At 42.3% G+C, this 18,597-nt stretch overlaps 1 protein-coding gene across 1 annotated transcript in view; it reads right to left on the reverse strand.

Moving 5' to 3' along the window:
- Positions 1–18,597, reverse strand: part of Adamts17 (ADAM metallopeptidase with thrombospondin type 1 motif 17) — a 344,165-nt gene that overhangs the window by 13,713 nt on the left and 311,855 nt on the right. Inside the window, exons 19-20 of the mRNA XM_027922179.3 lie at positions 4,676–4,880; positions 768–920 (exon numbers count right to left, since the gene is read on the reverse strand). Coding sequence (XP_027777980.3) covers positions 768–920; positions 4,676–4,880 — 358 coding nt within the window. The remainder of the gene's footprint in view (positions 1–767; positions 921–4,675; positions 4,881–18,597) is intronic.

Below are 18,597 nucleotides of genomic sequence, written 5' to 3' on the forward strand. Positions count from 1 at the left end.
CAGTCACCAGTCAGCAACCTTTGAATGAAGAGGGACCCGGGGAAGCAAGTAGATATTTTTCAGTTGCTAAGACCACAAGGAAATATTTAAAAAGAATAAATATATTCTGAGCTTGCCTTAGACATCGTATGGTTGCTGTGAAAAGAAAACCTACTGGAAGGTTCTTATGCTGACATCAGTCTCCAGTAAATGGGAGTCATTCAAAGATACCAGGGGAATGAATTAATGAAGGGTTAAACACCAAAGACTTTTTCACTCAGAAAAACATTCAATCTCTGTTGAACTTCCTTGTCCCCTGTCCTATCTGCCCTGGTGTCCTGTAGGCTGGTGCCCAAAGGTCCTGGAAATGAATGGAAGTGACATTTGCCCAAGTATCCCCTATGTGTCTGCTTCGACCCAGCCTCCCACACATTTGTAAGGCTCTTGTGACAGAAGGCTGTGAGGCCAGGCTCGTAGCAGGATGCTGGGGCACAGCCAGAATTCTGAAAAGGGCGGCCAGGCTGGTGACAGAGCACCCACATTTTGCTGTATTCATTTTCCTTCCAAAGGCTCACAAAGCAGTGGGTGCTCCCAGCCAGTCCAGAGAGCTGATCCACCTGCAGGAGCAGCAGGCAGGATGCACGCAGGGCCACTGGCAGGTGCAGAGTTGGGAATCTGTATGGTTAGATTGGAACCCCTGTAGAACTGGGCCCAATGGGACACTGAGCTCCTGACAGGGCCCCCTGTACTGTTGCAGCAGGAGGGGAATGTCAGAGCGCCGTCCTCACCTTAGACCAGTCCCCCGTCTTCCACTCATAGCAGCCTGAGTAGTCCTCACATGCCTCCTCGGCTTTCGGCCTTGTGGATGCATCGCATTTCCCTTGTGAGTTGGTGCACGTCACAGTTCGCTTCCGTGTCCCTTTACCACAGTTGGCAGAGCACTGCAAGATACCATGCGAATATTTAATCCAGACCAATTCAGTTTAAGTCCATCAACATCTAAGAAGTCCCTACTCTGTGCCAGACCTGGAATGGGGACAGGAAGATGAAGATGCTGTTTCTATCCTCAAAAAGTGCAGGGTCTTCAGTCTTAGGCACCTAGTACTGGCTGGGACCCCAGCTGGGTGGCTGGTGATGAAGGAGAGGCACAGAAGTCAGAAATTGCAAGAACTTGGGGTTCCCAGAAGGTCAAATGAGGGGAATGGAATTTAGTGGCCAGCATCAGCTCCAAAAGACCAAGGGATTGTGCGAGTTCAAAGGGCAAATGTGTGCAGGCTCAGAGGACGAGCAGGAGACAAGCCATGCTGTAAGGCAAGGCCCTGGCAGCATGAGGTCTAAGGACACTGGCTCCTTCTACACATGGCAAAGACCCTGGCGCAGGAAAGAGAAGTAGGAGACAGACAAGAAAAGCCACAGGTGACTCTTTTGTAAAGCAGGTGTCCCTTGCTGACGGTTCTAATAGATATTTAAGTGTGGACACCAAACGTGGTAACACAAGAGTGTTCCTGGCGGTAGCTTGCTTATTTCCTGGGAGACAGTGTGGGGAGGGCCTGAGGGTGATGGGTGATATGCAAGCCTTCAGCTCAAGACTGCCCCCATTTCCTCCAGCAGAAAGGAGTAAGGACAAGATGTCAGGGTGTGGAGGGGGGAGCAGCTCTGGGATGAGCCTTCAGCCTGCTCCTGGCATGCTCCACGGTGGGGCGGGATGGTGCACTGGCTGGCAGTAGCACTTATGACTCTCCACAAATAAAGTGGAAGGAAGTCCCAGCAAAGTTGACCTGTCACCTTGGGGAGACATAACTGCCAAGTATGATGAGGTGGTCGGCAAGCAGAAGGGACGTAGTCTGCAGACCAGGGAGCTATCCCTCCGATTTTCTGTGCGTGGACCAGTGCGTAGTCTCCCTGAAAAGCCCTGTCCCCACTATTAATGCAGACACCTAACTCAGGGAGATGGTGGGCTGCAGGCTGGATTCTGCTAAAGAAACTTCATACTTGTTCAGTTTGCCAAGGCTACCGTAGCAACTTTCTTAAGCGACAACTTTTAAAAAGTTCCATTGCGTCTGCTAACATATAAGTACATGAAGAGCAGACATTATTCTTGATATTTCTGTTATTAGTATTTATTCTACAATATTACCTACCTTTTTGTTACGAATTTAATATAGCGCTTGCTCGCTCTCTCGCACGCTCTCTCTCTCTCTCTCTCTGAAGCTGCCATGGGGTTTTGAGAGTAATTTAGACTGGCTTGTTTTAGAAAGAATATACAAGCTTCAGAACTGGCTGGGCTGTCACCTGGGGGAGCTGGCAGAACACACACACTTGGATCGGTGTTGGGGAGAAGCACTGGTTTAAAGGGACCTCTGGTGCAAGGAGCCAGGCTGGTTTTGCACACAGGACCTCTTGGGCCAGGAGGGCTGCCTCAGGGAGCCCTGGGCCACTGCAGTGAAGGACTAGCCCCTGTTTCTCTGTGTGACAATGTTTTCTGACTATTTCAGCAACTCTGTCCTCACCATTTGACACATGGGCTCCCCTGGCCCCAGTGTCCACATGACTTGCTTCTTGGCAACTAATAGGCCACTCACCATTCCTGCCCCTTCAGTCCTGCAGGTTCTTACTCTGTTTCTTGCCTCTTTACCTTGAATTTCAAGCACTGAGTGTCCAAACAATTTCTCTAGCAAACCTGGCTTTGGCCCCTTAGTCTGACTAATATCCCACTCCCTGGGGGGCCTCTGGCCTGGTGGAAGGACAGTGAGGCAGGCGGATGCCACCTCTAAAGGGACCTAGGAGGGTGAAGCTCAGCCTCTCTTTCTGCTTCCCATTGAGGATGGAGCCTAGAAACTGAAGATAGGAGGAATCCATTTATTACCTTTGGCATCTTTCTGCAAATCTGATTCTCCAAATGAGGATGGGAAGGAGCTGGGGGAGGGAGTATTTAGTAAGGGTGATCAATGAAGGTGGTTGAATAAGAGCCATCATGTCAATAAAAACTCTCCCACAAGAAATGAAAGCCAGCTTCTGGCCAGGGCTGGAGGGGCTTCACCCCACAGTGAAGGGGCAGAAATACCAGCATCATAAGGAACTTGTGGAGGAAGGATGTGATTCCACGTCACATGTTAAGAAAGCAGCATTTTGCTTGCATGGGGCTGGGCCAGAATGAGATGGATTGGTGCAGACACTAGTGCAGGATTAGGATGGGGCATTAATGTAGAGATGATCATAAAGAAATTCCTTTAAGCCTTGCTCTAGTTGTCTCACCTTTCCCAGATATGGTGGTCTTCAGTGCTTTAATAACTGATAACTCCAGGCTTGGTTCTTTTGGTAAAGAGGCCTTTTTCCCCACATAAGACTCTGAGTGGAAGATTTATTTTAATCTTATCAATCAGATTAAAGCATAAATCTTGCTTGAATTAGGAGCTGGGTGGTCAAAGCCCTAAGGCTCATCTGGGGTTGGGGAAAGGAACTGTGGCTGTGTGCCTGTCTCCATCCTGGCAGCAAATATGAAAAAAAAAATTTTCAGCCAGGCATGGTGGCTCACACCTGTAATCCTAGCTGCTTGAGAGGCTGAAGCAGGAGGATTGCAAGTTTGAAGCCAACCTGGGCAACTTAGCAAGATCCTATCTCAGAATTCTGAAAAGGGTTGGGAATGTAGCTCAGTGGTAGAATATAATCCCCAATAGGGCCAACAAAGAAAATTTTTCTTGATGTTAACTTTACAAACCTAAGTATATATAAAGAAAAAAATTAAGCTCTTTTTCCTAAAATATTATAAAGTAGGGGTTAAGGGCAAAGGTCTTTAAATGAGTATATTTCAAGATTGGTCTGAAGATTAAACTCAGTTTTAGAGCAGCCAATGGTAGACTTCTCCTTCATTAAAAATGGGCTGAATACTTTTTTATTCAAAATAAATTCCGACTGTTTGGCAATCAAAGGAACTTTAAAAATATTTTCCACACTGAAGACTGTCTTGGATCTAGCCTCTTTGAATTTCATAGACCACTTTTGGTGGAAGACCTGAGGGAAGGTTGCCCTTTATTTAGCTATTTTTTGTTTGTTTTACAGCCAAACAATCAAAAGCATTAAGGCAAAGTCAATGCAAAGCTTTGCAAGATGACATCCTTAAAGATAAAATGGAATTTCCAGGACCAACTTTCAAAGTGAAAACTTAAGGCTTAATTGACCTCTTTCCAAAATGTTTTATGGTGTGAGATTTGTAACTCCAACTTGCATACCAAAAGCTGTCCCTCCCAGCATCTAACTCTCACAATCTACAAAACTGCTGTGGCATGAAAGGAAAGTCTTTGAAACCAGCTTCCCAACTTGACCACACTAGAGCTCAAACACGCCCAAAGGAGAATTAAAAGGTCAATTGGGGGGTGTGTGTGTGTGTCTATTTATTTATCTTTAGGTGGGAATTGTCATAAGAAATGAAACAAATAGTACTTTCACTGTGATGCCATGTGCATCATCACAAACATGTTGTCCATGTTTTCTTGAAGCCATGTTGTTATCTCAAATGGAATTTAAGAATATATGGGCTAGAACACAGCTTGGAGCTTCTCTGGAGCAGATAAAGACCATGACACCTGGAGATGTATCACAAACACCACGAAGAGAAAAGTACCACACTACATCCTGTGGACGAGGCCTGGAGGCTCTTGTGGTGGTTTCAGTCCCAGCCACAAGTGCAGTCCCTCACCTGTGACCACTCTGATGCCTCCCAGATGGACAGGCAGTCCTGGCCTTCGCAGCTCTGCACTGGTGTTGGTCGGGGGCTTGGGCAGTAGAGGGGCCGTGTGGTGACATGTGTGCCATTCTGTAGCTGGAATACACAGGTCACCTCCCGATGCTGGATGCCCTTCTCACAGGTGGCTGAGCAGGGGCTCCATGGGCCTGCCACCCACCTGGCCAGGGGGGAAAAGACAGGGAGTGTTATGGTTTGGATGTGAGGTGTCCCCCGAAAGCTCACGAGAGACAGTGCAAGAAGGTTCAGAGGAGAAATGCTTGGGCTGTGAGAGTCTTAACCCAATAAGTGAATTAATACCCTGATAGATGTTCTGCCTCACCTTAAACCCCAGGATTGGAGCTGGCCTTCTCTGGACTAAGACCTCTGAAACTGTGAGCCCTTGAATAAATCTTTCCTCCTTTTCAATTGTTCTGGTCAGGTCCTCCAGTCATAGCAGTGAGAAGCTGACTAAAACAGGGGGTGTGTAATAGGGGAGAGAGGCTATCTCCCTCCACACCATGGAGAGACTTTCAGAAGGATCATGGAACATGTTTTATTCAATGGGGTGTGAGTGGGCAAGTACTGGCCACAAAGCTCCTGCTTTGAATGTGGTCATTAAGTTTGGCTCTGATTCTGTTTCTTGCCCTCTGCCATTATAACAGGACACTATTCTAAGGTACTGTGACCTTGGAGATGTTTGTTACTGCAGTACTTGCTAACTGATACAATCTTTGACAAAGGACTTTTCAGTCTCTCTGCATGAATCCACCAGAATAAGGTTCTCACTGCCTTAGGGACTGTGGAACCTCCAAAGTGGGTCTTTGAGGATGTCATCTTGAGGATGGCAGCGGGTAGCCATAGAGAAGGTGACTACTGAGGTCAGCACTTTAAAGCATTCTTCTAAAACTTCATCTATCTGCCCAATGCTTCAATGATCTGGGGTCTATACCTCTGTCAGCTTCAGGGTGTTGAAAAACTGACCAGTTTGGGAATTTCTTTTGGGGACACTAAAGGACTCTCTCCTTCTTGGTCCTCTGATGAGCTGTTAAGCTTTTCCCTTCCTCAAATACTTCCAGCTCCTGGGAGCTCAGCACTTGGCAAAAGTGCCTGGAACCACAGATGGCGCATATGGACAGGTATTCCATTCCTTTTCATCAGAAAAAGTAGCCCTGGTTCCACCAAAAACAAACCTGATCATGCCATGCCATCACACTGTGCCATTGTACCCTTTAGAAACAGCTGAGTACCTCCTGGGGCCTTTGGGTGGGCACTGGGTGGTGCCAACTGGCCCTTCCTCTCTAGTTCCAGATCTTGAAGTTCCTCGGACCCACCAGTAAGTGGGAGGGACAGAGACAACAGTGCCTACTGTGGGGTGTGGTGGTGAGTGCAAGTGACATACTGCCATAAACTGCATGGCACACATTAGCTCCAGAACTTTAGTGAGGATTGCTGCCACTGTCTCCTGGGTAGGCGATGGTGAACTCCCAGGGCAGCACGCAAGTCTCCCATCTCAACACAAAAAGAATTGAAGTGACTCCTACACCTTTCTCCTTGTTCTGGTCTTCAGATTAAGATGGATTCTCAATCTCTCCATCCTAATTGTAATTTTCTAATCAGTCGCTGCTATTTTAAAATGAACAGAATGGCCCAGGTTTGGTCTGACAGCACCAGGAGAGGAGATGACCTCTTTAAATGGAGATGCTGTCTTTATCAATGCCACCCACCTTTGCCCTATTTCTGTTTCTAAGCAGCCAGGTTACCCCTGTTACCTCTGTCCCACCTGCCTACTTACTTTTGCATCTCATAACCGCCCCCCCCCCCCACCTCCCCAGTCAGATCACTTTTGTCTTACACGTTTGTAGTTGAATTTTGAGAATATAAACGTCAGGCTTCAAGGTGAGACATGGGTGCTATTGTGTTGACTCTAAGTGTAAAAGAAGCTTTGAATTTGCTCCTGTCATCTGCATGTCCTGTGCTTCCTAGGATAAGCCTTAGAAGTAGGACCTTTATGTCCTACCCATGGGAATGTCACCTGCCCTGGGAGTGCACACCGCTGGCCACAGGATGCACTTCCATGGCTGGGCTCATGGCCAGGGCCTGTGCTGTAGTGCATGTGGGCAGTGACTCCCCGTCACAGGCAGGTCCCATCTGGGACACACAGGGTGATGGAGGAATTGCTGGGCGAGGCTTAGCAGCTCTCCCTTGGATACCTCCTATACCTTCTGCCCCATCAGTGACTTGGATAATCACATCTGAGGGGAAAGAGAGTCCAAGGGCAAAGTGGAAGGAAGGAAGGGAATGTTGATGCCAGCTACGGCACGGGCAGACTTTGAAGATGGTATGCTAAGGGAAATAAGCCAAATGACACGATTCCACCCACACAAATTTGATGTGACCAAAGGACAAATGCCACATGATTCCACCTAATCAAGGAACCTGGAGAGAGAAAAAGTAGAAAGAATGGTGGGTGCCAGGGGCTGGGTGAGGTGAGGAGGGTTTTCTGTTTAATGGGTGCAGCATTTTGGTTTAGAGAGAGAAAAGAAATTCTAGAGGTGGACAGTGGTGATGGCTGCATAGTATATGCCTACAGTCTACACCACAGTGCCATAGACTTAAAAATGGTTAAGATGTTAACTTTAGTTATCTGCATTTCATCACAATTAAAAAGAAACAGGTAACTGCAATGAGCGGCTAGAAGTGGGTTGTAAGTGGGGGAAAAGCAAACAAGAGAAGTGTTTCCCATGTCCCAGGCAGCCAAAAACGAAACACAAGAGGAGACCAGTTTCCAGCTGTGTGCAGCAACTGGTACCCACAGTGCTTCTGCTGATGGTGCCCTTCGCACCTGAGATACTGGAGGGTCACGCTGGAGCTTGCACAGACGTTCTGCAGGTTACTTTAGCTGTTTTTCAGCTAGACTTTTTTGGCTCCTGTTCTCGACAAATACCCCATAGAGGCTTGGGAAGAAAATGGCTCTGTAAACTGCCCCACCCCTATCTTTTTTATCTTATTTTTTTTCTTTTTGGGTGGCTGAAAGAAACCATTTCACCTGAATGGTTGTGGGAGTCCCGTCTACAACCCTTGCACAACATCACTCAACTGAACATTACAACAAAATTGCATCCATTCCAAATCCTGTAATTAAAGAAAGGGATCGTAGTTTCATAAAGCAATTATATTATAATTTCAACTTAAATCTTATTGTTTTCACTTGTGTCTCCTAAAACCTTTAATGGCAACATTTACTAGACAAGTTTGAGTTAGCAAGTTTGATTTCAAGTTTGATTTCTTCTTAAGAGCCATGAAACTGTAATTCTTTAGGAAGGCATAGTTAACACTTCTCTAATTTGGGCTGTCTTTCCCTATCACTCTGAAGGAGTTAGAATGGAATTTCCTCCCTTTCTGTCCAAGTGACTTGGTTCCTGTGCCTAACAGGGTGAGTATCCCTATCCAAACTGCTGGAACCAGAAGTAGTTCAGATTCCTGATTGTTTGGGATTTTGGAATATTTGCATATAAATCACGAGACATCTTAGATATTGGATCCAAGTCCAAACATAAAATTCATTTGTTTCCCATACACCTTATTCACACAGCCTTAAGGTAATTTTATACAATATTTTGAGTGGACCTGGTTTTGACTTATACCCATCACATGAGATCAGGAATAAAAGTTTCCACTTGTGGCATCATGTTGATTCACAAAAAGTTTTGGATTCTGCACAGCATTTTGGATTTCAGATTTTTGGAGCAGGGATTCTGAGCCTGTATTTTGAGTTATAATATGCTAATGAGATATATTGGATAGCTCAGTGACCTTTGAGACACTATCTTCTCTATTTTTTCCCTGCTTAAAAAAATTGCCACAAACTTAATGGCTCAAAACAAAATTGACTTATTATCTTACAATTCTAGAGATCAGAAGACTGACTCAGATCTTGCTGGTTTAAAATCAAGGTATTCAGAAAGATTCTGGAGCTCAAAAATGAATTCAGCAAAGAAGCAGGATATAAAATTAATATCCACAAATCAATTGTGTTCCTATATTCCAATGATGAATCAGTTGAAAGAGAAATTAGGAAAACTATCCCATTCACAATAGCCTCAAAAAAAAAAAAAAAAAAGGGGGGGGGAGAGTGTGAGAGTGCAGCGGCGGAATTACAACTTGTGTGAACAGGATTTGTATGAAAACTAGTATACTGAGAGCAATGTAAAACATGGTACAGGAGATCCAACATGGCGGTGGGCACAGAGGTATCAAGTCTCTGACCTCTCCAGCTGCGCGGGCATAGGGAGTCTTAAATCATCTAAATGCTGTTTGCTCAAGATCACTAGGCATTGCTGAGCTAACGTGGATCTGAGGCGAACAGTCTGGGCCTCTCAGAACACACACCGAGCCCGTAGGGGCCGAATTCAGGGTCCCGTTCGCCCGCATCTTGTAGACAAACTGCTCTGGCTCAGTGCTAAAGAACCCGCGGAAGTCCGGACCCGCCAGCCGCTACCCGCGCAACTCGGCCGTTGGCCGCCTGCCCGCAGCCCCTGCGACTGGGCGGCTAGCCTCTGAGGCGCGGCTCAGCAGGAGCAGCGCAGGGACTCTAGGAAGAGGTCTCTAGCCAGGCCTTCATGAAGTAGCCAACTGGGAATTGAAACCAACCAGAGACTTACCAGTCCCACCCCTCCCTTCGGACACTCGGGCAAGGAGCCTGGGGCCCGCCATAGCAGAGAGGTGACGTCACCGGAGGTAGGCCGACGGAATTCCTTCCCAGCAGAATCCACTTTAGCAGGTGTGTGACTCCCACCCCCTCCAGATACAAGCAGCCAGGAAACCTCGGGAATCTCTCCGGGGGCGTGACTGTAGGGAAGCAGAGGGGATTCCCAATCCCCAACTCCCCTTACCACCAGTGGCGACACCCAAGGTCTTAGCTGCCAGTTTCCAGGGGCATGTCCACCAAAGGGGTCTGGAAAAATTAAACTGTTGGTCCCCAGATCACCACACCACAGCACTGGGGCTTAGATGAATGACAGACAGAGTGCTCAGTCGTTCGGGAAATAGGACATGCGGTGGGGCTGCAAGTGTAACCAGATCTTTGGGGAACCGCCTCCGGTGAACAGGACCTGGCTGGCTGGCTGGCTGGCAGGAGGAAGGGGGGGAGGGCCCGGAGAAGTGAAACGGCTCTGTACTAACAGGATTGAGAGACTCCCAGGAGCCGCCTTACAGGGATAGCTATCGGCACATAGAGGGCAGAAGCTTGGCTCGGAGGGCACAGCTCCGCCTACTGGAAGAGAAGAAAATGGATCTCTAAGACTTCAATTTTTTTTCTCTCTTTGTTCTTTTCTCCCCTTTTCCTTCTTTCTTTCTTTCCTGTTTCAAGTTTTATTGTTCTTTCCATTCTCCTCTAATCTCTCTCTCTCTCCTTCTTTCTCTTTAAGTGCACCTTCCTTCCCCTACCCCCCAACTTTCATCCCAAGCATTACGTCTTCCATTACGTGTAATTGTCTAAATGCAAATAGGTGAATGTTTCAAGGCTGTCTATAGGGCTCCTAAATACCTAGCTACTACCAACACCCTGATCCAATCACCTGTTAGTATCCCCCTTCAGTAGAGCAATCTTCTAAAGTAGCCAAGACATATGAACCCTCATACCATCATAGCACCTAACCTAAACATAAAGTCCTAAGAATAGACAACAAATCACTATATGCATACAGAATCCGGAAGCCTTTTATGAATTGAATGAATCAACTTTAAAGTACAATAAAGCCCAACATTTCTAGGCATAGTCTCCCACCACAAAGGAGAGACAACAGAGATATACAAAAACAAAACAAATTTATAGGAGAAAGCAGAAACACAGCAGTGAAACAGAGCTGGAAAGTAACGTGAACAACATGAAAAAACAAGGGAAAAAATGATTACAAACAATGCAGGACAACTTAAATCTACAGGAGGACCTAGAGGCATCAGAAAAATGGACAGAGAAAGAACCCAAGGGATACCTAACTCAGATGGAACGGAATATTAGAGAAGACATGAGACAGCAAGTCCAAGCAATGAAAGTATATTTTGAAAACGAATTAAACAAACAAATTCAAATGGTAAAGAACGAGCTCTACCAGGATAGAGATTTAAAAAAAAAAATCAAGCAGTAATCCTAGAAATGCAGGAAACCATAAACCAAATTAAAAACTCAAACGAGAATATTACAAATAGACTAGATCAAGTAGAAGTCAGAACATCAGATAATGAAGACAAAGTTTATCAACTTGAAAAGAATATAATCAACACAGAAAGGATGCTTAAAACTCATGAGCAATCTATCCAAGAGATATGGGATGTCATTAAAAAAAAACAAACTTGAGAGTCATTGGGATAGAAGAGGGTATAGAGGTTCAAACCAAAGGAATGGACAACCTATTAAATAAAATAATCCTAGAAAACTTCCCAGATATGAAAGATGGAATGGACTGTCAAATCCTGGAAGCCTACAGGACCCCAAACATTCAAAACCATAATAGACCAACTCCAAGACACATAATTATGAAGATATCCAACATACAGAACAAGGAGAGAATATTAAAAGCTACGAGAGAAAGGAGGCAGATTATATTCAGGGGTAAACCAATTAGGTTAACGGCTGATTTTTCATCACAGACGTTGAAAGCGAGGAGATCCTGGAACAACGTATTTCAAATGCTGAAAAATAATGGATTCCAACCAAGAATACTGTATCCAGCAAAATTAAGCTTCAGATTTGACAATGAAATTAAAATATTTCATGATAAACAAAAGTTAAAAGAATTCGCAGCCAGAAAACCAGCACTGCAAGGCATTTTGAGCAAACTACTACAAGAAGAGGAATTGAAAAATAGCACCCAAAACTAACAGTGGGAGGTATCTCAGTAAAGGGGGAGAAAAATAAACAAAGAGGAAAAACTAGCCAAACTAAAATAAATAAATAAATAAACAAGACTGGAAGTACAAACCATATTTCAATAGTAACCCTTAAATGTTAATGGCTTAAATTCACCAATCAAGAGACATAGGCTAGTAACCTGGATTAAAAAAACAGATCGAACAATATGCTGCCTTCAGGAGACTCATATGATAGGAAAAGACATACACAGGCTGAAGGTGAAAGGTTGGGAAAAATCATACCACTCACATGGCCCTTGGAAGCAAGCAGGAGTGGCCATACTCATATCGAATAAAATCAACTTCAAACCTAAGTGAATCAAAAGGGATAAAGAAGGACACTATATACTGTTAAAAGGAACCATCCACCAACAAGACATAACAATTATCAATATGTATGCACCAAATAATGGTGCTGCAACATACATAAAACAAACTCTCCTCAAGTTCAAGAGTCAAATAGACCACAACACAATAATTATGGGTGATTTCAACACACCGCTCTCTCCATTAGACAGATCCTCCAGACAAAAGAAGAATAAAGAAACTATAGAACTCAATAACACAATCAATAACCTAGACTTAACCGACATATATAGAATATATCAACCATCATCAAGTGGATACACGTTCTTCTCAGCAGCACATGGATCCTTCTCAAAGATAGACCATATACTATGCCATAGGGCAACTCTTAGTAAATATAAAGGTGTGAAGATAATACCATGCACCTTATCTTATCATAATGGAATGAAACTGGAAATCAATGATAAAAAAAGGAAGGAAAAATCCTGCATCACCTGGAAAATGAACAATATGTTACTGAATGATCAATGGGTTACAGAGGACATAAAGGAGGAAATCAAAAAATTCTTAGAGATAAACGACAATACAGACACAACATACCGGAATCTATGGGACACAATGAAAGCAGTTTTAAGAGGGAAATTCATTTCCTAGAGTTCATTCCTCAAAAAAAGATAAAACCAACAAATAAATGAACTCACACTTCATCTCAAAACCCTAGAAAAGGAAGAGCAAAACAACAGCAAATGTAGTAGAAGACAAGAAATAATTAAAATCAGAGTGGAAATCAACGAAATTGAAACAAAAAAAACATTGAAAAAATTGATAAAACTAAAAGTTGGTTCTTTGAAAAAATAAATAAGATCCACAGACCCTTAGCCACGCTAACGAAGAGAAGAAGAGAGAGAATTCAAATCACTAACATACGGGATGAAAAAGGCAATATCACAACAGACACCACAGAAATACAGAAGACAATTAGAAAGTATTTTGAAACCCTATATTCCAATAAAATAGAAGATAGTGAAGATATCGATAAATTTCTTAAGTCATATGATCTGTCCAGATTAAGTCAGGAAGACACACACAATTTAAACAGACCAATAACAAAGGAAGAAATAGAAGAAGCCATCAAAAGACTATCAACCAAGAAAAGCCCTGGACCGGATGAGTATACAGTGGAGTTTTACAAAACCTTCAAAGAAGAATTAACACCAATACTTTTCAAGCTATTTCAAGAAATAGAAAAAAAAGGAGCTCTTCCAAATTCATTCTATGAGGCCAACATCACCCTGATCCCAAAACCAGACAAAGACACTTCAAAGAAAGAAAACTACAGACCAATATCTCTAATGAACTTAGATGCAAAAATTCTCAATAAAATCCTGGCGAATCGAATACAAAAGCATATCAAAAAAATTGTGCACCATGATCAATAGGATTCATGCCTGGGATGCAAGTCTGGTTCAATATATGGAAATCAATCAATGTTATTCACCACATCAATAGACTTAAAGATAAGAACCATATGATCATCTCGATAGATGCAGAAAAAGCATTCGACAAAGTACAGCATCCCTTTATGTTCAAAACACTAGAAAAACTAGGGATAACAGGAACTTACCTCAACATTGTAAAAGCTATATATGCTAAGCCTCAGGATAGCATCATTCTAAATGGAGAAAAACTGAAGGCATTCCCTCTAAAATCTGGAACAAGACAGGGATGTCCTCTCTCACCACTTCTATTCAATTTAGTTCTTGAAATACTAGCCAGAGGAATTAGACAGAAAAAAAAAATTAAAGGCATAAAAATAGGAAAAGAAGAACTTAAATTATCACTATTTGCAGACGATATGATTCTATACCTAGAAGATCCAAAAGGGTCTACAAAGAAACTACTAGAACTAATAAATGAATTCAGCAAAGTGGCAGGATATAAAATCAACACGCATAAATCAAAGGCATTCCTGTATATCAGCAACAAAACTTCTGAAATTGAAATGAGGAAAACCACTCCATTCACAATATCCTCAAAAAAAATAAAATACTTGGGAATCAACCTAACAAAAGAGGTGAAAGATTTATACAATGAAAACTACAGAACCCTAAAGAGAGAGATAGAAGAAGATCTTAGAAGATGGAAAAATATACCCTGTTCATGGATAGGCAGAACTAACATCATCAAAATGGCGATATTACCCAAAGTTCTCTACAGGTTTAATGCGATGCCAATCAAAATCCCAACGGCATTTCTTGTAGAAATAGATAAAGCAATCATGAAATTCATATGGAGAAACAAAAGACCCAGAATAGCAAAAGCAATTCTAAGCAGGAAGTGTGAATCAGGAGGTATAGCGATACCAGATTTCAAACTGTACTACAGAGCAATAGTAACAAAAACAGCATGGTACTGGTACCAAAACAGGCGGGTGGACCAATGGTACAGAATAGAGGACACAGAGACCAATCCACAAAATTACAACTTTCTTATATTTGATAAAGGGGCTAAAAGCATGCAATGGAGGAAGGATAGCATCTTCAACAAATGGTTCTGGGAAAACTGGAAATCCATATGCAACAAAATGAAACTGAATCCCTTTCTCTCGCCATGCACAAAAGTTAACTCAAAATGGATCAAAGAGCTTGATATCAAATCAGAGACTCTGCACCTGATAGAAGAAAAAGTTGGCTCCGATCTATATATCATGGGGTCAGGCTCCAAATTCCTTAATAGGACGCCCATAGCCCAAGAGTTAATAACAAGAATAAACAAATGGGACCTACTTAAACTAAAAAGTTTTTTCTCAGCAAGAGAAACAATAAGAGAGGTAAATAGGGAGCCTACATCCTGGGAACAAATTTTTACCCCTCACACTTCAGATAGAGCCCTAATATCCAGAATATACAAAGAACTCAAAAAATTAAACAATAAGATAACAAATAACCCAATCAACAAATGGGCCAAGGACCTGAACAGACACTTCTCAGAGGAGGACATACAATCAATCAACAAGTACATGAAAAAAAATGCTCACCATCTCTAGCAGTCAGAGAAATGCAAATCAAAACCACCCTAAGATACCATCTCACTCCAGTAAGAGTGGCAGCCATTATGAAGTCAAACAACAATAAGTGCTGGCGAGGATGTGGGGAAAAGGGTACACTTGTACATTGCTGGTGGGACTGCAAATTGGTGCGGCCAATTTGGAAAGCAGTATGGAGATTCCTGGGAAAGCTGGGAATGGAACCACCATTTGACCCAGCTATCGCCCTTCTCGGATTATTCCCTGAGGACCTTAAAAGAGCGTACTATAGGGATACTGCCACATCAATGATCATAGCAGCACAATTCACAATAGCTAGACTGTGGAACCAACCTAGATGCCCTTCAATAGATGAATGGATAAAAAAAAAATGTGGCATTTATACACAATGGAGTATTACGCAGCACTAAAAAATGACAAAATCATGGAATTTGCAGGGAAATGGATGGCATTAGAGCAGATTATGCTAAGTGAAGCTAGCCAATCCTTAAAAAACAAATGCCAAATGTCTTCTTTGACATAAGGAGAACAACTAAGAACAGAGCAGGGAGGAAGAGCATGAGGAAAAGATTAACATTAAACAGAGACGAGTGGTGGGAGGGAAAGGGAGAGAGAAGGGAAATTGTATGGAAATGGAAGGAGACCCTCAATGTTACACAAAATTACATATAAGAGGTTGTGAGGGGAAAGGGGGGGGGACAAGGGAGAGAATTGAACAACAGCAGATGAGGTAGAGAGGGAAGAAGGGAGGGGAGGGGGATAGTAGGGGATAGGAAAGGTAGCAGAATACAACAGTCACTAATATGGCATTATGTAAAAATGTGAATGTGTAACCGATGTGATTCTGCAATTTGTATGTGGGGTAAAAATGGGAGTTCATAACCCACTTGAATCAAATGTATGAAAGATGATATGTCATGAGCTTTGTAATGTTTTGAACAACCAATAAAAAACAAAAAACACGGTACAGCCAAAAAAAAAAGGGGGGGGGGAATAAATCTAACAAAAGAGGTGAAAGACCTCTACAATGAAAACTATAGAACACTAAAGAAAGAAATTAAAGAAGACCTTAGAAGATGGAAAGATCTCCCATGTTCTTGGATAGGCAGAATTAATATTGTCAAAATGGCCATATTACCAAAAGAGCTAAATAGATTTAATGCAATTTCTATTAAAATTCCAATAATATTCTTCATAGAAATAGAAAAAGCAGTCACAAAATTCACCTGGACAAATAAGACATCCAGAATAGCCAAAGCAATCCTTAGTGAGAAAAGTGAAGTAGGAGGCATCACAATACTAGACCTCAAATGATACTACAGAGCTATAGTAATATAACCAGCATGGTATTGGCACCAAAACAGACATGAAGACCAATGGAAGAGAACAGAAGACACAGAGGCAAACCAATATACACACAGTTATCTCTTGTTAGACAAAGGTGCCATAAGCATATATTGGAGAAAAGATAGCCTCTTCAACAAATGGTGCTGGGAAACCCAGAAATCCATATGTAGAAGAATGAAATTGAATCCCTATCTCTCACCCTGCACAAAATTAAACTCCAAGTGGATCAAGGACATAGGCAGTAGACTAGAGATCTTGAACTTACTGGAAGAAAATGTAGGAGCAACTATCCATCATGTTGATTTAGGAATTGATTCCCTCAGCAAGACTTGTAAAATCAAGAATCAATAAATGGGATGGTATCAAACCAAAAAGCTTCTTCCCAACAAAGGAAATGATCAAGAATATAAACAGAGAGCCTACAGAATGGGAGAAGATCTTTACCATCTGCACCTCAGAGAATTAATCTCCAGGATATACAAAGAACTAAAATAACTTAACACCAAAAAAACTAAAACCAAAACCAAAAAAAACCCAAACAATAAATGGGCAAAGGAACTAAACAGGCATTTCACAGAAGAAAAAATACAAATGACCAACAAATATACAAAAAAACGTTCAACATCTCTAGCAGTTAAAGAAATGCAAATTAAAACTACACTGAGATTTATCTCACTTTAGTCAGAATGGCAATTATCAAGATTACAAGTAACAATAAATGTTGGTGAGGATGTGGGGAAAAAGATATACTCATACATTGCTGGTGGGACTGCAAATTGATGCAGTTGGGAAGCGGTAGGGAGATTCCTCAGAAAACTTGAAATGGAACCACCATTTGACCCAGTTATCTCATTCCTCAGGATATACCTAAAGGACTTAAAAATCAACATACCAGGGTGATACAGCCACATTAATGTTTATAGCAGCTCAATTCATAATAGCAAATAAATGTAACCAACAAGGTGCCCTTCAACAGATGAATGGATAATGAAAATGTGATATATATATATATATATTCACAATGAAATATTACTCAGCCATAAAGAAGAATGAAATTATGACATTTGCTGGTAAATGGATGAAACTGGAGACCATCATGCTAAATGAAATAAGCAATCCCAAAAAAACAAAGGCCAAATGGTCTCTCTGATATGAAGATGCTAACACACAATAAGGGGGTGGAGGGAAGAACAGAAGTTCATTGGATTAAATGAAGGGAGGAGGGATGTGAATAGGAAAGGTGGGAGAACGAATTGGACATAACTTCCTTTTTTTTAAAAAGAGAGAGAAAGAGAAAGAAAGAGAGAGAGAATTTTTTTTAATATTTATTTTTTAGTTCTTGGCGGACACAACATCTTTGTTTGTATGTGGTGCTGAGGATCGAACCTGGGCCACACGCATGCCAGGCGAGGGCGCCACCGCTTGAGCCACATCCCTAGCCCTGGACATAACTTTCCTATGTTCACACATACATACACAACCAGTGAAACTCTACATCATGTACAACCACAAGAATGGGATCCTAATTAGAATAAGCTATACTCTATGTATGGATAATATGTCAAAATACTCTGTACTATCATGTGTATCTAAAAAGAACAAATAAAAAATTTAAAATAAAGGTGTTGGGGCAAATGCTAGGTCCTTCTAGAGACCCCAGGGAGGAACCTCTTTCCTCCTGCCTTTTCTAACTTTTACACATGGTCTTCATTTCTTGGCTTGGGTCTCCTTCCTCCAACTCACTTTCAACAGTGACAGGTTGAGTCTTTCTTCATTAACTCCAACCTTCTCTTCTACCTTCCTCTTCTGCTTTCAAGGACCCCTGTGATTACACTGAATCCACTTGGATAATCCAGAATAATCTCCTTGGAGGCCAGTTGATTGGCCACCTGTATTCATTTGCTAAGGCTACCAGAAAAAGTATCACAAATTGGGTGGCTTAAACCAAGAAAAATATATTCTTCATAGTTCTAGAGGCCAGAAGTCCAAATCTGTCTGTCATCAGGATTGGATCTTTCTGATGGAGAATCTATTCTGTATCTATTGCCTTAGGTCTGGTTAAGGGCCCACGATCCTTAGCATTTCTTGGTTTGCAGAAACATGGGTGTCTGTCTTCATGTTCACATGGTGTTACTCCTGGGTGTCTGTGTCCTTCATGACCATCTTCTTATAAAGACACCAATCATATTGGATTAGGGGCCCTACTCTATTTAGCATGAGCTCTTCTTTATGAATTCCATCTGTAATGACCTTATTTTCAAATAAGGTGACATTATGAGATCCTGGG

Source organism: Marmota flaviventris, chromosome 2 (genome assembly GCF_047511675.1).
Source record: "Marmota flaviventris isolate mMarFla1 chromosome 2, mMarFla1.hap1, whole genome shotgun sequence".
NCBI classification, from domain to species: Eukaryota; Metazoa; Chordata; class Mammalia; order Rodentia; family Sciuridae; genus Marmota; species Marmota flaviventris.